Source organism: Suillus subalutaceus, assembly GCF_016647625.1.
Source record: "Suillus subalutaceus strain FC151 chromosome Unknown DFJ58scaffold_20, whole genome shotgun sequence".
NCBI classification, from domain to species: Eukaryota; Fungi; Basidiomycota; class Agaricomycetes; order Boletales; family Suillaceae; genus Suillus; species Suillus subalutaceus.
In genome coordinates this window covers 90,677-107,687 of record NW_024540269.1, presented here as the reverse complement: position 1 = coordinate 107,687, position 17,011 = coordinate 90,677, and the positions used below count along the sequence as shown (strand labels likewise).

At 45.8% G+C, this 17,011-nt stretch overlaps 5 protein-coding genes across 5 annotated transcripts; 3 read left to right on the top strand and 2 right to left on the bottom strand.

Moving 5' to 3' along the window:
* Positions 1 to 4,050: 4,050 nt before the first annotated feature.
* DFJ58DRAFT_655461 (uncharacterized protein) lies at positions 4,051 to 5,134 on the top strand (the record flags this gene model as incomplete). Its single annotated transcript, XM_041381850.1, has 5 exons — positions 4,051 to 4,375; positions 4,427 to 4,551; positions 4,598 to 4,627; positions 4,677 to 4,809; positions 4,869 to 5,134. The coding sequence occupies 5 exons, from the start codon at positions 4,051 to 4,053 to the stop codon at positions 5,132 to 5,134; spliced, it is 879 nt and encodes a 292-aa protein (XP_041247270.1).
* An 857-nt stretch (positions 5,135 to 5,991) lies between these two features.
* Positions 5,992 to 7,976, top strand: DFJ58DRAFT_185354 (uncharacterized protein). Its single transcript, XM_041379097.1, has 12 exons — positions 5,992 to 6,205; positions 6,253 to 6,285; positions 6,340 to 6,359; positions 6,428 to 6,520; positions 6,581 to 6,609; positions 6,673 to 6,686; positions 6,737 to 6,769; positions 6,937 to 6,996; positions 7,049 to 7,183; positions 7,242 to 7,473; positions 7,532 to 7,583; positions 7,640 to 7,976. The coding sequence occupies exons 1-12, from the start codon at positions 6,133 to 6,135 to the stop codon at positions 7,874 to 7,876; spliced, it is 1,011 nt and encodes a 336-aa protein (XP_041247269.1). The 5' UTR covers positions 5,992 to 6,132; the 3' UTR covers positions 7,877 to 7,976.
* A 500-nt stretch (positions 7,977 to 8,476) lies between these two features.
* Positions 8,477 to 9,237, bottom strand: DFJ58DRAFT_743376 (uncharacterized protein; the record flags this gene model as incomplete). Its single annotated transcript, XM_041387260.1, has 3 exons — positions 8,805 to 9,237; positions 8,572 to 8,760; positions 8,477 to 8,536 (listed from the first exon to the last, which is right to left on the bottom strand). Exons 1-3 carry the CDS (start codon positions 9,039 to 9,041, stop codon positions 8,477 to 8,479), a joined length of 486 nt encoding a protein of 161 aa, XP_041247268.1. The 5' UTR covers positions 9,042 to 9,237.
* A 2,705-nt stretch (positions 9,238 to 11,942) lies between these two features.
* DFJ58DRAFT_838693 (uncharacterized protein) lies at positions 11,943 to 13,747 on the top strand (the record flags this gene model as incomplete). Its single annotated transcript, XM_041392473.1, has 12 exons — positions 11,943 to 12,015; positions 12,078 to 12,110; positions 12,165 to 12,184; positions 12,234 to 12,248; positions 12,403 to 12,431; positions 12,567 to 12,658; positions 12,711 to 12,712; positions 12,799 to 12,829; positions 12,882 to 13,016; positions 13,135 to 13,221; positions 13,246 to 13,306; positions 13,531 to 13,747. The coding sequence occupies 12 exons, from the start codon at positions 11,943 to 11,945 to the stop codon at positions 13,745 to 13,747; spliced, it is 795 nt and encodes a 264-aa protein (XP_041247267.1).
* Positions 13,748 to 14,127: 380 nt separating this feature from the next.
* DFJ58DRAFT_912020 (uncharacterized protein) lies at positions 14,128 to 15,993 on the bottom strand. Its single transcript, XM_041395258.1, has 9 exons — positions 15,841 to 15,993; positions 15,622 to 15,794; positions 15,494 to 15,571; positions 15,317 to 15,439; positions 15,214 to 15,258; positions 15,123 to 15,159; positions 14,873 to 15,069; positions 14,588 to 14,790; positions 14,128 to 14,530 (listed from the first exon to the last, which is right to left on the bottom strand). The coding sequence occupies exons 3-9, from the start codon at positions 15,525 to 15,527 to the stop codon at positions 14,294 to 14,296; spliced, it is 876 nt and encodes a 291-aa protein (XP_041247266.1). The 5' UTR covers positions 15,528 to 15,571; positions 15,622 to 15,794; positions 15,841 to 15,993; the 3' UTR covers positions 14,128 to 14,293.
* Positions 15,994 to 17,011: the final 1,018 nt, after the last annotated feature.

The following is a 17,011-nucleotide window of genomic DNA, read 5'->3' as shown; positions in this document are numbered from 1 at the left end:
CATTCTTTGAGATCAGCACTGGTTTTACGATTGACCATGGCTAGAATATGTTGTTATCACGATAAACGACAAGAATAAGACATATTGCCTAATCCGTTTTGGAATTCCGTGCCTCCAAAAAAAATAATGAATCTCATTATTCTTGGTAACAGCTGTAATTTGCCTTCAGGGAGTAAAGCACCAAAAGCAAGAAATAAGCTGGTCTAGACTTGTCGCGACGAAATCTGAAGGCACAGGGCTGGAAAAGGAATCGGTGATTTTACTGATGCGGCACTCTGGGATTCCGGACCGTTCATATTGGAACGGTTGTCTTCCTTCTATACGGTCTGACTAGGGGGAGACTAACTTATTGAGAGAGGTTTGAAATTTGAACCACGGCAGCGACTACCACGGGTCATGCTTAAGCTCCAAAGTCCCCTATTAAGAGTACTGCATAGTCTGCGATCATCCCGGATCTTCAGATTTATTGACAGTGGCTCTTTATCGACGCCATCCTCGAGCGCGATCGATCAAGAACTACTCAATGATGGAAATTCATTGTGTTCATTTTACACAGGTATTTCTGTCTGGTATCACGGGATCACTGTATCTGTCGTTCAACAGTTCTGTATGGAGGTCTTTTGGCAGTATCTGCTCATAGTAGTTTAGCACATACCATTGATCATGAGAATTTTCTGTCTTTACCCGCAAGCACTATGCTTAAATTGCCCGTGCATATTCAATTCGCGTTATCCCAGTCGATTGAAAAGGTTAGCATCCGGGATTCGTTACCCGTGCATTACTGTACTGACGACCATGCGCGCCTGATGCTATCGTGTATAAGCGTTTGCGTGATTTCCCTAGAAACGAAAGAAAAAGTGTCCTCACACAATCCGCAGCACGGTCAACAACGAAATTCTCTTGTGGGGACCAACTCAGGCGTTGAGCTACATAACATGCCAGGATATGCCGTTTGGTGCTTCGGAAGACACGAACGTGCAGATGGGCCGGCGATTTCAAATATCAGCGTTAGTGATGTGGCGAAATTAGGCGTGCAACGGGTCTAGCAAGTGCACGTCAAAGAAGATAGGTCCACTCGGGACACAGCGGAAATCAAACTGGAAAAGAGGGTCCTGGAGTCAGCGGATAGCTGGCGTTAGTGGCCCAAACAGATACAAAGTGTCAATTCTGACCGTTAAGGTAGATTTAGATTTCATAAGAGGAATTACTCTATTTCCTTAACTGGTCTTTTTTGTTATTTGAGGCTATGGATAGTCATCCTGCAGCATGATGTGGCGATTTAAGTCACCTCGGAAATATTTGTGCAGTCTCCATTCCAGTCTTACAATTTTGAAATCCTTCCAGAAGGGTATTAGTAGGAAAATGCTGCGCCACTGGAGTGATGAGCGCCCTGTAATTTACCAAGCTTTTCTGAAGTACTTCGGCCCCAAAGCTCCCAGCGAGCACAGGGATACCTACTGACGTGCAGCGTCATGTAAGAACGTACGTAATGACAAGACCTTCGGAAACCTCGTCACCCTCGAGCTCCAAATTTATCTGTCTCACTCAAGTAATACAAACAGCAGTGGCGCAACTTTCTGGCGCTCGCCAACGCCAACGTGAACAGCAACGACGAGGCGTTACCTGGACCTACAACTCGGATTGTTCATTACCCATCACTTTACTTGTCCAGGATACCCATCCTCAAGTCAAGTTTTAATGCCCTCCATCGCACTAATTCCACTCGTCTGTCACTTTTGCTGCCCTCGTATGTCTCCAGTCGTTGAAGGCGCGCTTTTAGCGCCCGTACCCCTGTACGGCCACCACTGTCCTTCTCCGCCAAAGCCCACCTTCCCTCCGCCCAACTTATCCTATAAATATTATGCCGGCGGGATTGGTTCCGCGGGATCAAACGTGTTGTCCTTACATTGTGTATGCCGCTGACAACGCCATCACAGAGTTATTCAGCATCAATTTTTCCGGCTTCAACCGCATCTCCGAAGCCTGCAGGTATAGGGGGCTGTACTGCTTGTATCTTATCGGCATTATCACCGCCAGGTATTCCAAATCACGAGCGCTGGTACTACCGCCATCCTGTGCCACACACGCGAGCATCGCTTTCCAGATAAAAAAAGAGTCCATTGCAAATATTACAGGACAACAGTCCAACAAAATTCAAATGGCAACTCGAACGGCAATGATAACTGCGGCGTGTTGTCTGTTTCAAGATCTTTTGTCGAAGTTGCACCAGCTTAGAACATAAATACATGTTTGGAAATAAAATTTATTGCGTCTCCATAATTTTGTGGTTGTTGTGATCAGATTTTTCTTAAATCACCTTCCATCTTATGCGTCTTACTCAGTAGAATAAGCACTCCGACATTTTCCTGGTGACTGGGCGAAAGCAGTCGAGCGGTGTATCCGCGACTGTGTGCTTGCATGTCGCGAGCAAAGCAAGAAGTGGTGAAGAGCACTACGCTACGACGAAGCTTGAAGGACACTGAATGGCTCGCTAAACTGCGGTGCTACTCGGCTCCTACTCGGCTCCTACCCCGGGGTCCCCTACTCCAGCAGGAACTGGTGGAGGATCTCTACTCTGGCATGGGGGGCCGGTGAGGTTTCAAGGCGTAGAAGCGACGCCAGGTTTCGTGCGGTTGCGGTTAGGCCTGACACGTGCCGCGGGAGGGCGCAGGTTGGAAATTAGGTGTGGTAAGCGGAGGGAGACTGAAGGTTGGGCGTAGTGGGCGTCATCAACCACGCGATGGCAAAGCGCTTAACCTTACATACGAGTAGAAAATTCCCTACCGGGCGGTGCTGGAGGTCTTGACCCCTGTTGTAAGTGAGGTAATGCACTTACCTTGTTTTCGGGAGCGGAGGGTAACAGGGAGCCTATGACTCGGAATGCTGCGCCGCTGCTGTATTACCAAAATCATTGTATAAGTAAATACAAATTGCCTGTCCAAACACGACGAACGAAGATGACGCAGAAGTGTAACACAGCTCGCCGCAAAATCAGACAGAAAAGCCACCTACGAAAACTCAACCAGACAGAAAGGCAACACACGAAAGTTTCATGCAGGTCCCAGGACATCAAAACTTGCTGGCTCACGTGGAGCTAGCGAAGCACATGAGAATGACTGATGTGGGTCAGATTAGAGGGCTACGTCCGGTTGAAAGATCATGCTATGATCTGGTTCATGGTTCGGGATAGTATGGTTTGATTTTTGGTTCAGAATATGTTCTAGTTCATGGATCGCTATGAGGGCTGGGTCACCAAGGAAATCTTAAATATAGACGACGCACTAACGGAAGACAGAGGGCAATGTACGTCTGACAAAGGGGAGACAATATGCAAATTAGGTGCAGCACCCAACCCGGAGCTAGAAGTACGACAGAAGGGAACTGACAGATTATGGAAGGGTATACTTCTTCGGGACAAAGTTTGCAGGAAGTTGGTGAACTGCCTCTATGATGACAGGTGCGGGCAATTCAGAAAGGAAAAGAAAAACTACACAGGATCATCACTGACCACGGTGACACATAGAGCGCCAAGTTCGGCCATTAAACGATATGCGGTCCGCAGAACAGCGAAGGAATACGCACTTTTCAAAAGACAGGATGGGAAGGAAACACGGGGACTTGGTCAGGCATCAAATACATGCACACACGTGAAAGACCTGGTAGGTGAAGGCGTTGGACCGGTGTGGGACATCAAGCTCAACACACAAGATGCTACAAGACGGTTACAGTATCATAGTATGTGGTACAAGCCCTGCATGAATGGCAAGGAGTAAAATTTGGATGGGGAATGATTAAGGTAATCAGATCAAGTCTTGCAGATAAAAGTAGAGAGTCGACAAAACTAGCGTGGGAACGGGGATCCGTAGTCAGAAGAACTTCCGGCAGGCGGCACGACCGCTCCGTACGAGCCGCGACTCGACGACCTTTTCAAATCTGACAAATATTGGCTCTTCAATAGAACCATGTGAACACCTCTGACAGTCACAAATAAGTAGTTATCTCATCTTGAACATGAATGTTAGTTTCCATTAAGCATTCCCTCGTCTCACCATGACTGCAGCCATCAACAAAGCTTTATACGACGAACAAGGGTACATCATCGTCCCAAATCTCATTCCTCCAGAGATGTTCGAGGCCCTCAAAGAGGCCTGCGAGCATGCTATAGCTAAGACCAGAACCGGATCATGGCCCCACCGGCGCACCGTCGGAAGACAGTTCCCTCCTTTCGACGATAGCAATCCAGATTCATGGGGCGTTCAACACCTCATGCATCCTGACCTTGAGGAGCCCGCATTTGCAGAGTGGTACACCTCGGATGCGCTTATTAATGTTGCGAAGGAGTTGTTGCAATGCAATCAAGATGAACTGCAGATGGGTATGTGTGTTGCTTGCCTGATAATTTGTTTGGCGTTGATGTGTTTCGCAGAGCTTTTTAACCTGCTAATCAACCCATTAGAACACGATTTTGCGCTTCGATGGCATCGTGATGATGTACGAGAAAACGCGACCGCTGAGGAAGAGGTTATTGCTCTTGGACTCTGGACGCATGGAGTGAGTGCTCGCGGTTGATGATCCGTTCGCTCTAAATGACTTCTAGGTCCAATGGAATACGCGAGTACTCTCCAACGTCGACTCGTCGATGATTTATCTGAATCGTGAACAGCGCTTTGTACGAGGACTCGTGTCTCTACCTCGTCCCGAAGACCCATAAACTGCCGAGAACGGAGCTTCAGAGAGCTCAGTCAATGACACAAGCACCACCTGCGAACCCTTTAGACATGCCGGGAGCGATTCAAGCCACCTTGCAACGTCAGTTCACGAAAGTTTATTTCCTCGCTAAGTGTGTCTCACCAAGCTTAAATATCAAGCTGGCGAGTCGGTGTTCTATAATAACAATATATTACACTGCGGAGCATACAACTCGAAACAGCGCCGCGCGACGCTTCATGGATGCATGGGCGACACACGTGGTGGATCGACAAGAGCGAAAAATGTCCTCCAGCATGGACTGTTGTGGATGACGGAGGACCGCTTCCGTGATCGGTTGAATGACAGAGGGAAGAAGATGCTTCAGGCTCTTGTTGATATGAAGGAAGGTGTTAAAGGCGATCTTGGATATTCTCAAGTGAATTAGATGTATGCAAGATGTTTTATGAATTGAAGTTAAACTTACAATGTATCTGAGCTGTTGATCGGTCTCGAGGATGTTGACGTTGTTGGTACTCGCTTGCGGGTATATTTGTGATGTACCCGTTCCTTTGACACTTGCAGTTAGAAGGAGAGTCGCACTTTCTACTGAAGCTAGGTCTACAAGGTAAGCTTGCAGTGCTTATCGAGGCCGGCGCTCAGTTCTATTCATCGCTGGCAGAACCTCATAACACCTCGTTGTAGGCAGTTTTTAAGACAATGTTATAAGAATCGCATATCACATTGTAGTTAAGATCACCTACAACGAGGATGGCGTAATACGGGGGAGTCGAAGTTTTATCGGGACCCTTGCTCCTTGAATACATTCAGAAAGTGCCCTGATTGAAAGTTTCTTCAGCAGTTAAACAATCAAACTTGGAATCCAACGAGTTAGCCTACGAATCACACAAGTACTAGTGTGAGTACTAATGGATTCAACGTCACGGCGCAATTTCATTACAGTTTATCGCTGTTTGAGGTGCATGTGAGAAATTGAACCGGTGAAGTCCAATCGTTGTCGTATATATGGAATGCAACCTTTTGATGATTGCGTGTGAGGTAGATGTGAGGGGAAAAAGGTTTGAAACATAGAATCGCTTGCAAGTACTAGTGGGAGAGAAAAAAGAGACGCCTGGAGACTCGCGTGGGATGCCTGTGTCCATGTGAGTGTGGTCCGTCTCCTTACATCATCGTCTCATGGGCGCAAGTGATATCATACCGTTCAGCCCCAAATATTTCGCACGTTTATGTAAAGCCCAATCAAGCACTTTGCCTCGAACAAGGGCTTCTGATCACGACGCTGCCTCCCTGTTCTAACTGTTTCGTCGACAATAGTTGCTACGATCAATTAAGATTCTCACTCAAGGAACCGATATCCAGACTCGGACTGTCCGCTATAAAAGCGCTGGATGGTGCTATGTCTGCACAAACTCCATACGCCCCATCATGACCATAGTCACAGATGGTCCCGCTTTCTTACCGTTTGTCGGTAATGCTAGTCTTGTTAGCTATTTTGCAGGTCAGTAGAGAGCAAATGGGATGAAGAATCACTGACTGGTTTTGCAGTTGTATCTTCTGCCGTGATGGTATACGATTGGGGTGAGCGAAATAATACTTTCCGATGGTATCATTAATATTTATACGATATTCAAGCATTAACGTTCGGACAAGAGGTAAGCCGATGTCATCGGCGCAGCCGTCTCACTAAGAATATTTTAACAGTTCGAACTGATCTGGGTAGGCAAGGTTCTACATCAGAAGCAAATTGGATAGCAATGCAGTTGACTTGGGGCAGATGCAACACTGGTCCTTCATGACCATTCTCTATGTTTGTGTATGTTATGTTATTAACGCAGTTGACATGTTGTACTGAGTCAACTCCAACATATGCCAGGTGCGCTACATTGGAATATTCTATTCTGTGTAAGTTTTCGGGGCTAACAAGGTGTCATTGGACTGTACTAATAAGTCATATCTCACAATTAGGATCATCATACTATGCATGTATCCCCAAATACACTGCTTGTTTATTCTGACTGACGGCATGTAGGGTATCTTCCAGTCTCGATAACAGACGTAGTGCGTATTCCGTACCGACGCTGCCATTCCCATTCATCTATTAACTGCACTTCCACACAGGAGTGAGTGATATTTTCAGCCGCCTTATTATGTTGATTCTTGAACATAACGACTGCAACAGCGGTAAGTTCATTTAAAGCAACAATGCACATCAGTAAATTCGGGTTTCAGGCCTTATCTTTTACTTCATATGGACATGGACGCCTGTCGTCGTCAATGCTATGCTGGGCGGTGAGCTCACCTGCGGTACCTTACTGATACTGACTTGACTGAAATATCAAAGTCATCATGACGATTCGGATACGTGCCATGTATCAACAATCAAAAAAGATGCTTGTCTTTCTTGTTGTAACCTTGCTGGCTTCCACGGTCGCTTCCGGCGTTATGACGGTAATGGTAAACATCGGTATTTTAGCGGGTAAGTTGTAATCATCGATGAAACCCTCAAGCACACAAGACTCATGAACAAATACCAGAGGAATTCATCATTTCTGGCTACCACGTGTGTCTTATCAACAATAACACAGACCAGATGGATCTGGGCTTGGAGCGTTTCATATCCACCGCTATATGGGAGATCGTCGCCTTCGTTCTTGCAGTCTGGGTTGTCATTAAACATTTGCGTGAGCTCCGACAATCTTCGACGGGACCGACCGTTAGGGACTGTTTTATGGTGTTAACTAAAAGTCACGCATTTTACTTCGTAGCGTGAGTTTGATGGTTTGGATGCTATTATCTTGTTTCGCTGAAGTTCCGCATGTATTAGCTTAGCTGCTGTAGCTTGCTTGAGCCTAGGCACACTGTCTTCAAATATCATGGTGCGCCAACCTGCGACTGAGCATCTGTGTCTATCCGCTTATCATCATTTCTGCAGTACTCATTGTCTGTGGGAAATGCCCTTTATAGCGCTGTCCTCCAAATCGCCCAGGTCTTGCAGATGTTTATACTAGGGCCGCGTCTGATCCTCAGCATTCGTGAATATCATGCTAACCTCTTGGTCATGTCCGACGAGGGAACAGTCATGACGTCCATTCATTTCCAGGCTGGTGGCGATGCGTTGAATGGCAGAGATGTGTTGACGGGTGGATGTCTAACACAGGAAACTATATGATCAACCACAGTACTGTACAGGGAGCATGTATATTTTATTAGTTTTGTTGTGGTATTTATTAGCGTTCCGGAGTGATTTGGAGAATAGATTTAGGTTTTCTGGGAAAACCACTCATGCTTTATTACGCCACCTGTGACAAGAAATCTCACCTACCAGCTGATACACGGAGGAGGTTGACGTGACAGGTAGGACTGGTCCGCTGGGCTGTACAAGTTCAGCTTTCAAATCTGTGATTCTGAAACTCAATCCTCAAAAATTTCTCAGTGATTTACGATAATATATCACATCGCCATATAGTAAAATACAGGGATATGAAGGTACTACGTAGAATGTATCACCATGGTTTATGTATACATTCAATTCAGCTCGATGGATCAGCACGCAGATATGAACTGACATCTCTAAAAATAAACAAACTGAGACTTACTTTTCCGTTCTTTTTCAGCCTGGGAGGGATGTAGGACACAGTTTTATGTGGTGTACATATCGAAGGTTAGGTTCGAAAGACAAAAAACTCCCAAGCGTAGGCTCGGAAGTTTGAAGTTTGCGAGGCCAAGTAGCGGAAAACGAAGGAGAAACGATGTCCAATGTCGTCGTGTCTTAAAGATCGAGACCAGAATATGAAGATCGAGACCAGTGACTCGTAGTGATGGTTGGATCCTTGAATGATCAGATGGAATGTACACCAAGCTTACCTTTTTGTGCGGTTGCGTTGGCCCGTCACGGTGTGGACACGTCTGATTTGCCGGTCTTGAGGAAAGCGCTACAAGTCGTAATATCCAGCCTGTAAAGAAGTGAATCGAATCACAAAGATGTGCGTTGTGAATAAATGACTCGACAGTTGCCAGAACGAGCGTCTTTAAGGCATCGATGATATCAGCGTCCTGGATGGCCAAGAAGTGCATCCTATTCTGATTCGTGAGCTCACCACAAAGTTTGTGTTCTCCGCTTGCTTGAAGTGAGAAAGAGTGCTTTCATTGGGAGTGACCCTGATATCTTCCTGTTCTTCTTCGTCAAGCATCGTAGGGAGTGGGGCAGCTTGCACACTGTCGAAACACGGCGCCACCAGGCGAGATCCTGTGAAATACTTGGAGAAGATAAGTCCATCGCGCAGGTTTTCGAATAAGTTGCATGGAGCTGGCTCGACGCCGAGTGAGTGAGCCATAGAGTTTCTGTGCAAGTCTTCTACAGTGCCAAAATCCTTGGCTTCTTATTCGCTGAGATTTTCTTGGAGAGGCTTGCAAGGAAGGCGAGGAAAGAAGGTGGACAGCCATCGGCGTATGTTCTTGTCTGCGGGTTGGCCGAAGTCTTTGGTTTAGAGGGGGGCCGAGGGAGTGTTGAGCTGGTCAGCGGCCAGCCACTGTGCTGCATAAAATTTGAAATGATTTTGTTCCCACGGAATTCAGTCAACGCGCTCGTCGCTGGAGTGAACAGACAAGTCGTTTTCACCCTCGGACACACTCCGTATACACAAATTCACCCTGAAAATCTCGATTTACATCCTTCACATACTTTCTACCCTCAAGTTTCATGCAAGTCCCTCCATTCCTCTCCATTCCCCTAGCAACAACTAGCCATACCCATCCTCTGACGATAGAGGGAGGTTTTTATCTATTTTTAATATCAAGGAATCATCCATTCACTGACGGTAGGGTCTGGGTATCAACTGAATATGACCGTTCGGCAGTCACAAGTTGCTAATTGGGTAAACATGAGGAACCAAGATATAGGCCGCGGTATGGTCACATTGTTGGTGTCGCACACAGTATCTGCTTTGCTGAATTTGCTGTGTAGGGCGGAGGACCTTCCAGACGATTTAACACCCTTTATCACTTGAACAACTCTGGATCACGTCCACGGAAGTGCATTTGGCAATGTCTGGAAATGCAAGTACAATGTGGATGGTATTTCTGAATCGACCATCGTCAGTCTATGTGTTAGACTCGTTGACCATGCGCTGGCTTACTCCGATCAATTGATCAACGCATAAGGTTGCGATCAAATATCTAGAGCAATATTATGATTCAGACAGAATAAACAGGGTGAGTTATACGCGCAACGTCCACACATATGTCAGCACATATGTGCTACTTATGCCATTTGGATCATCCAGAAAATCAACCCAGAAATTGGAATTTTGAAGATTCTACGCTACAACAACATCGTGCCGTTGTTGGGTACAGCGACAGATTTGGACGGTTTATTTAGCCTTACATCAATCAATTCTCGTCTCTCTCTATCCAGTGTATTTCCTCCGACGCCGACAAATCTGACATTGTGTTCCACTACCTTCCAGCATTGCAGGAGCTGACCATATGCGCGTACAATCACCCTAAAATGCTGTGAATTGCACAATCTATTCCGAAACTGTCGTCTACTATGTGCAGTCTGAGGTGGACATTTCTAGTGCTCACCCTCTAAGACAGCACCACACTTACTTCGTCTCAACTGCTCCTCGTTAACGATTCGTGCAGGCGTCACCCTGTATATGCAAGTAATCGAATCATTCATGCACATCAAACTTCGATCCTTACGCGTTGCTGGGAACCTAACACATTTACCTATGCCGTTCTCTGCTCTGGCATTCTCCAATATACGCGTGGCTTATGACCCTGGGAACATGAGACAAATGTCTAGTTTATTCAATGCTCTATCACTCCCCAATTTACGCGTGCTGGAGTGGCACTGGGCCGAAGCTCGCTATGTAGGGTCGAACATGCGCACCGCGTTCGATGCTCTCCCATCCCTCGATTTACATCAACTTCAAGCTTGCTATGTACCATTTTGGCTTCACGCGCAGCTGAAGGCATTGCTGCCACGGTCAAAATGTCCCCTGGATGCCTGGTTCTCGGACCTGGTGTGATGACAGCAGATGAGCAGTGGGCGGAATATTTTGCCCTTGTCCTTTCTCTTGAAGTAGTAGTATCCGCATCAAGATGACTTCGCCTAAGGAAAGACCTTCTGGTACGTCACTGCGTTATCATCGGATGGCGCAAGGTTTTTGACTAAAAAATCAACACCATGCAATAATTGACGGGTAGGCAGCTCACTGTCTTGTGTCAAGTTCCAGATGTGGGTGACTACCGGAGATATCCTTGTTAGTATTAATAGGCTGGGCGTTGATGATTGAGCACACTGCCTGTTCTTATCTCTGCTCTTGAGACGCCGGTGTAGTTCATTTCCGTCTCCTTACATCATTGTCTCATGGGCTCAAGTAATATATTTGAACAGTACAACACATAACACTATTCAGGCAAGTAATTTTTTCTTGATCATCAGAGCATGAAGAAAGAGCTCATGCCGTAGGCCTGCATCCCATTAACAGCAGTGTGGCTGTATGATGAAGCTCCGCATGATCCGCACATCAGGCCAGTCGAGAGCTAGCAGTTGGAACACCTTTGACGAATTCCACCAAGGAGTTGTAGGTATTGTTAGCGTCCAGTTGGTAGACGCCCACTGTACATTGGGTGTGCACGTCTACTGTGTATAACCTTACTTTCGAAGGTGCTTTTTTGATCCAATCTTGATGAATTTCCCCCTAAGCATAGTCTTGCGAAAATTAAACTATGGTACGTTGCTACGTTATGATTGGATAATGCAACAGAATAATGATCAATATACAGCGCGTCGAAGATGCCATCGACTCAGCTGTTCCTAGCTGTCTGAATCTAAATACCTTTTGATGTTGCCGGTCAGTCTGCTCTCTAATGAGGCTCTGGCAGCAGTTTGTCTACGTTACGTTAATGATTAGATTACCACCGATGAAACTGATACAGAACTGCCGAACAGCATTGGATTTGGAACATCACTTGCTGTACCAACTAATTTCAGCGCCTTCAAATATTTCGCACGTTTCATTTAAATCCAAAATCCCTCAATCAAGCACTAAGCACTCTGCTTCGATCGAGGGCTTCTGATCATGGAACTGCTTCCCTGTTCAAATTATTTCATTGACAATAGTTGCTGTGATCAATCAAGATTCTCACTCAAGGAAACCGATATGCAGACGCTATAAAAGCGCTGGATGGTGGTATGTCTGCACAAACTCCATACGCCCCATCCAGATATGACCATAGTCTCGAATGATCCCGCTATGTTACCGTTTATCAGTGCTACTCGTTTTAGAAGCTATTTTACAGGTTCGTAGAGAGCAATTGGGATGAAATTGGTGACGTCTCATTATCACTGACTTGTTTTGCAGTTGTATGTTCTGCCGCGGTGGTATACGATTGGGGTGAGCGAAATAATACTTTCCGAGGGAATCATTAATATATGTATGGTATTCAAGCATTAACATTCGGACAAGAGGTAAGTTGATTTCATCGGCGTAGCCATCTCACTGAGAATGTTATAACAGTTCGAACTGGTCTGGGTAAGCGAGGCCCTATATCAGAAGCAAACTGGATAATACGGTTGACTCGGAATAGATGCAATGCTGGTCCTTCATGACTGTTATTTATATCTGTGTACGTTATGTTATGGATGCAGTTGACATGTCGTACTAAGTCGATTTCAACCTATGCTAGGTGCGCTACATTGGAATACTATATTCTGTGTAAGTTTGCAAGGCTAACAACTTGTCGACACTGCACTGTACTGATAAGGCATATCTTACAATTAGGATCGACATGCTAGGTATGTATCCCTCCATGATATACACTGTTAATTTCTTCTAACCAGTGGTATGTAGCAAGTCTCCCAGTCTCGATGACAGACGTAGTGGGTGTTCTGCACCGATGGTTGCCATTCCTATTCGATCACTAACTGTACTCCTACACAGGAGTGAGTGATATTTTCAGCCGCCTTGTTACGTTGAACATAACGACTGCAACAGCTGTAAGTTCATTCGAAGCATCAAGTGCATCAATGTACATCCGTAACCTGGGTTTTCAGGCCTTAACACTTACTTCATATGGACATAGACGCATGTTGTCGTCAATGCTATGCTGGGTGGTGAGCTCACCTGTGGTACCTTACTACTGACTTGATTGAAATATCATGCAAGTTATCATGATGATTCGGATATATGCCATGTATCAACGATCCAAAAAGATGCTCGTTTTTCTCGTTGTAGTCTTGCTGGCTTCCACGATCGCCTCCGGCGTTATCACAGTGATGGCAAACACTGGTGTTTCAGTGGGTAAGCTTTAATCATTTATGAAACCTTCCAGCACATAAGACTCATGGACAAATAACAGATGAATACATCCTTTTGGGCTACCATGTGTGTGCTTTCGAAAATTACATATACCAAATAGATCTGGGTTTCGAGAATATGATATCCACCTTTATATGGGAGATCCTCGCCTTCATTCTTGCAGTCTGGATCGTCATAAAACACTACCGTGAGCTGCGACAATATCCGACAGGGTCGACCATTAGGAACTATTTTACGGTGTTAACCAAAAGTCACACATTTTACTTCGTAGCGTGAGTTTGGTGGTTTGGATGTTATTATCTTGTTTGCTGAAGTTCCGCATGTGTTAGCTTTGCTATTGGAGCCTGCTTCACCCTAGGCTCAATGTCTACAAATGTCACAGTGCGCCAACCTGTAACTGAGCCTATCTGTGTCTGTCCGCTCATCATTTCTACAGTCATCATCTGTGGGAAGTATCCTTTATTCCGCTATTCTCCAAATTGCCCAGGTATTACAGATGTTTGTGCTGGGACCCGCGTCTGGTCCTCAGCATTCGCGAATATCACGCTAAGCTTGTGGCCAGGTCCGACGAGGGAACAGCCATGACATCTATTTATTTCCAGGCTGGTGGCAATGCGTTGACTGGTGGAGATGTGTTGACTGGCGGAGGGTGTTTAGCACAGGAAACCATCCAAATGATCAACCACGGTACTGTCACTTACAGGAGCATATAGATTTTATTAGTTTCGTCGTGGTATTTCTTTGGAGTTTCGTTGTGATATTTATTCAGTGTTCCGGAGTGATTTGGAGGATAGAATTAGGTCTAGGAAAACTACTGTATTACCGCTACCTGTGACAATAAACCTCCCGGTCAACAGTAACAGTTGCAAGCTGCAATTCAGAGTCTAGAAACGGTTAAGCACTTACATAAAATTTGAAATCGTTTATAGTCAGTGAGTCGTTTAGCCAAGTTATTTAATGCCGCTCCTTTCTTAGTAAGCCGGCCGTGCGCGTTAGCGGCTGACCTGTCGAACCTATTAAAGTTTTTACCTTTCAATAATTTGCTACCGGTACCTCCAAGCCAGGGCTCAGCGCTCAGGCCCGTGGCTTGGGCCTAGTCAAATAGCAGGCCAGCCTGAGGCCCTGGGCATTCGAAGGTTCGGCCCTGCACGTCACTAGCCGAAGAGTACCGTACTGCGGGCTGCCATCATGTTTTACAACTTTCCTCACCATCGATCCTACGTACAAGTTTCTGGCCGTACTAAGTACCAGCGCCCTCTTCAATATACACTACCCTTGCGTCTTCCATCTTCGCCTTCATCGTCTTGGTCTCTATACCCCCCTCTTCTAGTAATGTGAGTGATGTCCCGGTGTTCGTGGTACAGGGCATCTGTACTACAATGACACTCGTGAAGACCCCACATGACTGGTCGAGGATCAAATGTTTCCTTCCAGAATACGTGATATATAGCGGTAGCGATAACCAGGAGGTCGCAGATGACGAGACTGAGTGCGGTCTGATTCCATCAGATATTGCAGGGCGATACGAGCACGGAAGCCTGCTTAGCACTTACCTTGACGTGTGTGACGATGATCATAATCGCATTTATTTTGTGGGCCTTAAGGACGATTATAGAGTGGGGGATCGTGGTGGCTGTGTTTAGAAAGTGATGCGCTGAAAGCGGATAGAACCAGTATCTTGTGCTCCGCGAAAGCCCTACATTTCTCCAGAGATATAGTGGTGCAGCGACAAGAGAAATATCTGCGATGACATCTGCTGCAAAACCCAAATGTTATTTGAGGTCCATATCATGCATACGTTAACAGCGCAAGAAAGCACAAAGTATAGAAGTACTGACTGATAAGAAGCGAGAGCGCCACCGACTTGCCCACGAGGCAGGAGTAGAATGCACACAAGGTGATCCTATGAGCGAGGAGCGCGACCCACATGCACGCGAAGGAAACTGCAATAAAATAGGTGATCTGTCTGTGTATCTTGAAGTTTGAGTGGTTGGTGATGCGGATGATGGAGAAAATAACGCTCATGCGTGCAGCCCTATACCAGTGAGTCGTAAATCTAAATGTTACTGTGCGAATCGTGATGCGCACCATTGGACAGAGGTGAAAGCCACCATGAGGATCCAGACTTGAATTGATATGAACATGCAATCAGTATTAGAGTGCAAAGTCGGGTACTCACAAGTTATGCTTGGGCTGTCGAGCCAGATACATGCCAGGCAAACAGCTAAGTAGGGGGATGCGGTCAGCTTGCTGATCAAGGCAATGTAGAAGGAAAAAATTACCGTCTCCGATTAGTGCAAATGCCGCCCATGCATCCTCCCACCACGAGTGATGCATCCAGCCTCTGTAAGCGAGCCTGAAGATGGTACAGAGGATGGCAACACTATGAAATACCAGCGCCACGACTATCCAGCGATGATAAACATAAGATTACAAAATACTGACAATTCTCAACTCACCACTCATTCGAGACGCGTAGAATAATGCTACCATCAGATAAAATAGCTTAGATGCAAATCATGAAGCTTGAAGACTGACTATCATATATACTTAAGTATGTGACATAGGAGGGCCCTCTGTAACTTACGTGTTTCCTTGACTTATCTGCTACAACGGCAACCTCAGGGCCGCCTGCGCAGACAGACCTGACTGGCAAAGATTCACAGAATATATGTTATCGGATCGGTCATGGAGGACAGTGACGGCGTTATTCCTCTCACGCACATCGACTGCGGCAGAAAAAACTACTTATAAACGGGCCTTGAAGCTTGATCAGACGGTCCACATACACAGAAAGCCTAGGTACCTTATGAAAAATGGTCAAAAGGATAACATGATGTCTTGGAATGAATTCGTCGGCCCATCAGCAAAAACCCGAAATCGTGGGAGCTATAGTGACGGGCACCCGCTACATAGCCGTTATATGTAGTGATATCGGCGGTGTAGGCACAAAATGTCCCAAGGCCAATACTTTATGTAAAGGTATTCAAATAGTCACCAGTAGGGTTATAGTTGAAAATTTGAAAGCTTGAGCTTCCTTTTTTAAATAAATAAATACAATCTATGGTCCTTTGGGGTCGTAGACCCTAGCTCTAAACTTATCAGCTTGGACTACATACACTAGCTAATCAAGCTCAATACGATAAAAAAAAGTTCATTGATACCCGTAATCAGTGACGTAAGTCCTCTAAAGATGCACTTAGACTGGTCATACTCAGAGCTCAAGGAACCACACAACTAGTGCGCATGTAGCATAATCGAATGGATCCAGGATCCAGCGCCATAGGTGCACTTTGGGCACAATGTCACTAGCGACAGATCGTGTGACGGGCCCAGATCATCATTATCACATTCGTTATCATCCAGTGAGCTGACCGGCGGTAGTAGTATCACTCGCTAGATGATAATGAAATCTAATACTAAAAATGTGATGGAGGTACTTCAAGTTAGGGGAGGACGCACCAGCACCTAATAATAATAATCGATGCAGCAGTCAGAGTTGAGTTCATCACCGCGAACCTACCAGTCTCTGCTACAGTAGGTCGAAGAAAACCAGTGATTCGTCACTTCTTCGTATGCGTGAAACTTCAGCAGTAATTGTAATAAACAGGTGAGTACGTACTAGCAACAACTCAAACGCCACGAACGGAATTCACCGACCCCAACGTAAAACAACAACTTGAAGGAGAAATGGTGAGGCAACATAACGCATCAATTTCTGTCGACCCGAAAGCTCGTCATTCCTGGGAAGTGTTCAAGTTCTTGATTATACAACACAAATCGACATCCAAGCCCTGCAGGGCTGATAGTGGAGCATCAATTTCAGCCTGAGTAACTCCACCGGTAGTCACGAGGTGTGCTTGTTTCCACTACAAGATTTCAATTTCCAAAACCTCATGAAGATGTATAGCAGAATCTCCTGACTGGGTGCTCGAAACACCGTTATCTGAGACTGAGCCTGGCAAATTCGCCCTCGT

Bases quoted from the DNA above. Each gene is read 5' to 3' on its own strand.
- DFJ58DRAFT_912020 (XM_041395258.1), bottom strand. From the start codon at position 15,527: ATGGTAGCATTATTCTACGCGTCTCGAATGAGTG. The intron at 15,160-15,213 runs GTGAGTACCCGA...TATCAATTCAAG, and splicing joins CGACAGCCCAAGCATAACTT to TCTGGATCCTCATGGTGGCT. The intron at 15,070-15,122 runs GTGCGCATCACG...TCACTGGTATAG, and splicing joins GCTTTCACCTCTGTCCAATG to GGCTGCACGCATGAGCGTTA.
- DFJ58DRAFT_185354 (XM_041379097.1), top strand. From the start codon at position 6,133: ATGACCATAGTCACAGATGGTCCCGCTTTCTTACCGTTTGTCGGTAAT. The intron at 6,360-6,427 runs GTAAGCCGATGT...TGATCTGGGTAG, and splicing joins CATTAACGTTCGGACAAGAG to GCAAGGTTCTACATCAGAAG. The intron at 6,521-6,580 runs GTATGTTATGTT...AACATATGCCAG, and splicing joins TGACCATTCTCTATGTTTGT to GTGCGCTACATTGGAATATT.